The 6607-nt window shown below is 35.4% G+C and overlaps 1 protein-coding gene across 1 annotated transcript; it reads right to left on the bottom strand.

The window, feature by feature from the left end:
• Window positions 1-1764: 1764 nt before the first annotated feature.
• Window positions 1765-4647, bottom strand: LOC126719952 (receptor-like protein 7). Its single transcript, XM_050422449.1, has one exon. The coding sequence runs from the start codon at window positions 4645-4647 to the stop codon at window positions 1765-1767; it is 2883 nt and encodes a 960-aa protein (XP_050278406.1).
• Between the last annotated feature and the right edge of the window lie 1960 nt (window positions 4648-6607).

A 6607-nucleotide genomic window follows, 5' to 3' on the forward strand; every position in this document is an offset into this window, starting at 1 on the left:
AGTTACATCTCTAGCAATGCTCTTGATCAGAATGAATGGGCCTTTATCCATCTTTGCCATCCAAAAGTGAACAGAAACCTAGGTATGGAAATAGCCAAATAGGTCCAAGCCTATTACATTCAAAAGCCTATTGGGCCAAGTTGTAAGCACCAAGCAGCACTAATTGTTTTATTGTTTTTTTTTTTAATAGTTAAGAATGATTGGATCTCTTCTTACATTGGAAATATCCCAACAACATCAACAAATCTTAGGCCATAAATTTTTTGAGATCGGCTATAAATCCTCAACAAAATTAATTAGAGTTGATTAGATATCATCAATTGTTGAAATAGTAGTCCAATCTAGCCTAGTGATACAACAATTCAAAAGACTTCGTAGTTTAAAAGATTTAAGAAATTCACAACATTACCTTCTAATATATGGTTTAGACACCTTAGATTGGCGGCATTGGATAAAGCATGTAAGGCCGGTTTCATTGCTTGGGTTTCTCCCTTAATGCATCTCCCTCCCTGATGAAGAAAATAAGTTCTAAGCATGAGTGAATCTTTCATCTTCAATCCCTGCATGCTACTGTTAAGACCACCCCAACATCCATGATAGCAGCGTCAAAGTTTAATTTTCCTTTTTCTCTTCTAATTAGCCCTTCCTGGCAGCATGTTCATGAGCTTTTGTCTTCTTAAATTAGCAAACTACTCTCGCTTTGTGCATTTGGATGAGCATATTTTCAGTAATTTATTTATTTTATGACTTTCCTTAACAAGACTATTAACTAAAATTCTTATACATTTAATATATATATATATATAAAAAGTCAAATCATGTAAAAAAATCAAGTGGTTGGCTTAGTGGTTCCTAAGATCTCATGATATTAATAAGATCCTAAGTTTGAAACCTGAGGGAATAGTCAAACCCTTGTTCCCCCCACCCTCTCCCCACCCCCCCCCCCCCCAAAAAAAAAAAAAAGATCAAGAAAAACACACAATTATACTAATTTTATAAGTGTAAATCAATAAATTATTGGCAAATGTATTTTTTCTAAAAAAAATATTATGCACTATAACTACTGACTGAATATTCAATATTTTTCGACAAATGACTTTAGGCACTCGTTAAAATTTAAAATACCCCTGTTTCAAAATGAAAATGGGACTGAATTGTTGGTGACTATCAATCTTCAACTGACTAAAAGGATACGCTCTTTGTCAAAAATTATAAATTAAAAATTAAGAAAAACACACAATTATACTAATTTTATAAGTGTAAATCAATAAATTATTGGCAAATGTATTTTTTTCTACAAAAATATTATGCACTATAACTACCTGATTGAATATTTAATATATTTTGACAAATGACTTTAGGCACTTTATAAAATTTTAAAATACCCCCCGTTTTAAGATGAAAATGGGATCGAACTATTTGGGGCTATCAATCTTCAACTAACTAAAAGGGTCACTACAGACCATTTGATATCTAGTAAATTAAAACATTACAAATCACGACTCTATATTGTCCTTTGTGCCCTTTTTTTCTTATTTTTTCTAGAAGTGATTTAATGATTTGTATTAAGCAATGGCGAATTAGTGACATACTTTTATATATATATATATATATATATATATATTATAGCAATACTTATATACAATGGTAAAAATCACAATAATTATTTCATTACACTAAATTAGGCTTCTCTTATTACACACTTAAATACAATTATTACAATAGTTGTAAATCTATAACAAGTACCTTCGCTAGTGTAAATCTTCACCTACATAAGTTCACTCCAAAATTTCTCACTAGCCAATTTGTCCTTCTTGAGCTGACAACTTGTCCGGTAAGGAATCCAATTACCAATCCACAAGCATATCCAATCACTACCACTTTCCAACAAAATCCTTCTCCCAATGATGATTCATGTCTCATTTCAAAAGTTGGTATCTCATTATTTCCACACTTCTTCGACAACGGAAAGCCACACAATCCAAAGTTTCCCTCAAAAGAGGAACTTTCAAATGTCAAAAACTGCCGAACTTGTGGAATTGGACCACTAAGTTGATTTTGAGAGAGATTTAAATACTCCAGAAATATGAGATTTGTTAGCTCTTGAGGGATTTCACCATACAGGCTATTTTGAGAAAGATCCAAAGATTCAAGCGCAACTAGGTTTCCCAACGAAGATGGGATATGGCTCATAAAGTTATTGCTTGATAAATTGAGTACAATTAATGCCTTGAGGTTCCCCAAACTATCTGGAATTTCTCCACAAAACCTATTGTTAGAGAGATCAATAGCTGTGAAGATGGTCAAGATTTTTTCAAATTTCAATTCTACTCCCTTATTCACTATAGTCATTGAATCTTTGTAATAATTGGAGTCATCTCCCATGTACCCTGATTGTGATGAGTTTTTGTCTAGGATTGCACTCCAGTTTTGAAAATACTCGGATGGTAACTTGCCAGAGAAATTGTTGTGAGAGAGGTCAATGACATGCAGCTTGGATAAGCCAAATTTTTTACAAGGATCCCAGATAGGACCATAGAATCCATTACCTCGCAAGACAAGAATCTTTAACTCTGGGAAAGACTCCAACCAAAAAGGGAATGTATCATTCAATTTGTTGTTTCCAAGGTTCAGAACTTCTAGCGTTTGACATTTAACTAAAGACCGTGGAATCTTCCCCTCTATTTGGTTGTGATACAAGTCTAGTGTCCTCAAACTACATCCATTTATGAACGTTTCAGGAAAGTTTCCTAGAAAGTGGTTATTTCTCATAGCCAATACTAAAAGAGAATTGCTTAAGTTCAGCAAACATTGTGGAATCTGACCAGTCAATTGGTTATTAGACACATCAAGGACTTCCAGAGTATGCACCTTACATATCATTGGAGGGATGGTTCCGGTAAAATTATTTTTTGAGGCAAAAAAATAACTTGTAGACAATGGGGGAATCGGAAATGACTCTTGGAACATGTTGGAACTCAAGTCTAGAAGGTACATATTTTTCCATGGAAGAACTACAGGTGGTTGCTCAAATTTGCTTAAAAGGTTAAAAGAAAGATTTAAGGAACCCAGTGTCTCTTTTCCAACATTCCAAAACCATTTAGGTATTTTACCTTCAATGTTGTTATTGGAAAGGTCTAAACTTTGCAATTCATTTTGGGCTTTCAGAAAATCAGGAAATTCAGTCAAATTGCAAGAAGACATTGACAAAGATGAAAATTTGGGGAGGGTGGAATTGATATTTGCTTTTGGAACCAATACTTTGTTACCTGAAAGATCGAGATCTCGAAGCTCTTTAATCTCGAAGAAAATGTTTAACTCCACCTTGCCCTTTAGGTTGATCGAAGAAAGATATAGCCCTTGTAGCTTAGTGAAATTGGCAATTGACCTTGGAATTGATTCATTCAATTTATTTCCACTCAAACTCAGGACATTTAATGGTGATGTAGAGACATTTTGGAATTTGAGCGGGCCAGTGAGCTGATTTTGATCTAGATATAATCTAGACAATGAAGGGCTTGTAAACAAAATTGAGGGAATGGCCCCTGTGAGTGAGTTATGAGACAAGTCAAGGGTAGACAACTTAGAAAGTCTACCTATTTCGGATGGGATTGGCCCTTTCAACTGATTTCCGTAGAAATTTATGACACGGAGTTTAGTAATATTTGTCAGCCAAATTGGGAAGCTGCAGTCAAAATTGTTTTGTGGAAGGCTTAAGACTTCTAGTTGTGTAAAATTTTGCAAGAAAGATGGTACTTCCTGATAGTTAAGGATTTTGGTAAGTGCCAGAATAGAGAGTTTTGCAAGGTTTCCCAATGTGGAAGGAAGCTGACCATTAAAATTGTCAAATGAGAGGTAAAGAAAAGTAAGTTGTGATAGGTTTCCAATAGAAGGTGGAATTGGCCCTGAAAAATTATTTGAATAAAGAGCCAAATAATTCAAGGACTTGAGGTTGCCGATTGAATTGGGCAATTTCCCTGAAAAATTTGTTGCATGAAGAACCAATTTCTTTAGGGAACTATGAGATTGGAATTTGGGAAGAAAACCAATGAGTTCTCTGTTATATGACAGATCAATGGTTTGTATCCTGGGCAATAGGAAAATATTCGAGGGAAATTTACCCTGCAAATAGCAAGAAGACAGAGAAAGAGAAGTCAAGGAAGACAAATTTGCCAGTGATTGAGGTAGCGATGATGAAATGTTGACTTCGTCTAAATGAAGTTCCCTCAAATATGTCATGTTCTGGACAAGTGCTTCAAGATCAATTCTTCTGAGATCCAAGAATTTCTCATAATAATAACCACCATCAGAGTAATAAAAATAATTGAGAGAGAGATCAAGTGAAACCAAATTGGATAGCCACGAAATTTCCGACGGGATTCGGCCATGTAAGAAGGAAAAAGAGAGGTTGAGGTGGGTCAACCTCACAAGCTGGCCAAATTCAGATGGGATTGCGGAGAAAGTGAAGTTGTTGGAGGCAAGGTTGAGTTTCCGAAGGTGATTCAGACTAAAGAGACTGCTGTTAGAGTTGAGACGCCCATAAAGCCAACTGTTGCTCAGGTCTAAGCCAATCACCTCACCATTCAGTGTATCGCATGTGACCCCATCCCAGGAACAACAATCACTATCTGCCTTCCAAAACTTCATCTTTGGATAAGAACCATTATAGTAGTAATCATAGTAATAAAAATAATCAGAATAATTCCTTTCAACAAATTCTTGCCTTAGTTGCAGCAAATGAGCACTTTGGTCAGGGAGGCAATGATGTTGAGAGGAAGCATTAGAGGAAGTTTGAGAAAGAGAAATGAAGAAGAAACAAGAGGCAAGGAACAAAGGCAGGTATTGATGATTCATTTTCCCCATACTGAACATCTTTACAGCAGAGGAAGTAAATGGAGAATTGGGTGGCAAGTGTTATAAGCAGTAAAGAACCGATGATATGAGTGGATATTTATACACACACGATAATGCAGATAATGGGAATGGGAGCTAAGTTGAAAGGACTAAAGTAACTAGATATTTATCTTTATTTTTAATTATTAATTTTTGTGGTCTAAATCAAATTGAATTTCACCATACTGATTTGAAAGGACCGTCTGACTGGAATTTTAAGAGCTATCAGTATTGACTATAATTTTCTTTCCATAATACACCTGAAGGTGCTCATCTGATTCCTACCATACTAGAATCCATTAAAAGGTGTTTATCTTTCCATACACCGTTATCTTTCCTACTATGGCTTGTGAAGGCACATCAGGCACATGTTACTGATGGTAAAGTTGCTGACACAGTATATGCTGCTGATGATAAAGTTGCTGACACAATTGGTGATAAGGCTGCTGGTAAAAGACCTATAGTATAGGTAAAATATGAGACAAACTACAGGTAGCATAGTGTAGTTGAGGAAGGGAGTAGTCTGCTACTGTTGATGTACGCGTGTCAGAGTTTGGAGCAATTGATTGAGAGTTAGGTTAATTCCACTCTTACGGATCTGGTTACCTTTATATATATTGGTGCTTGTATCTGATTCAGTTATCAATGAGAACAGACTTTTCTTCCATCAAATCTCTCTCTCTCTCTCGTTCTTCTCTGTTTTTCCTTTATTTCTTTCTTCTTGCACTGTAATACTTTTCATGGCTTTGGGCCTCTTTTACTTTTACTAATTCCGTATTTACAAACAATGTTTATCTGTAACGGATTTTTGGGTTATAAATATTAACAAAATGTTACTAATATTAACACACATTCCAGAAGTAATGCCTATCATTTTTTTTTTTTTTGGGTGAAAAAGTAATGCCTATCACTCGATAAATTGAAGTGATAGGCATATATTTTTAAAAAAATAATAGTAGTGGACCAAATAACATTAGGAATGCCGAATAAATGTTTTCTCAAAAGGCAATTTTTATTGAAAAATAATTTTAGCGGTGATATTTTTTGGTTGTTGAGGTAACAAATATCGTATCAACAAAGTGGAGGATATCTGGTTAAAACTCTCTCAAAAAAAAAAAGTGGAGGATATCTGGTGTAATAATCAAAATTCATAAATCATATTCTACCAACACCTATTCTAGCCGGCTTGTCTAAAAAAAAAAAAAAAAAAAAAAAAAAAAAGTTTGAGGAATATCATATATAAGAACAATTTACGAAAACCTTACTTTAGCAATGATAGACAACGAATAAATAAATAATAATAAAATTTAAATCAGTCATGAGTATCCCACGTACTCTCTCTAGGGAGGAAGAGGCAGAGTTGGCCAGAAGCAACAAGAAAGTGAAGGACTATCACCATGCCGGGTTCAATGAAGGCTCTAGAGAGAGCTCTCCAACCCTGGGGCAACAAAGTTCTGGCTCCTTTGCCAGAGCCTCATTCAAGGAAAAGCTGGTGGGCGAAATGCCAGGGGCGTATGTAAATGCTTTTGATTTTGAGAGTCTTATGGAGGAGGATGATTTTTCTGATGATGAGGGTAGCGAGGCAACCGGTCAGATTCCAGAAGGCTGGGTCACTGTCAAGCTTACGAAGGAAACCAGACGGCGCATTAGTGGCCCCCTGTCGAAAGCTATAATAGTGAAACTGATTGGAAGAACAAATAGCCTCATCTACATG

The sequence above is a fragment of the Quercus robur genome, chromosome 3 (assembly GCF_932294415.1).
Source record: "Quercus robur chromosome 3, dhQueRobu3.1, whole genome shotgun sequence".
In the NCBI taxonomy this organism is placed as follows: Eukaryota; Viridiplantae; Streptophyta; class Magnoliopsida; order Fagales; family Fagaceae; genus Quercus; species Quercus robur.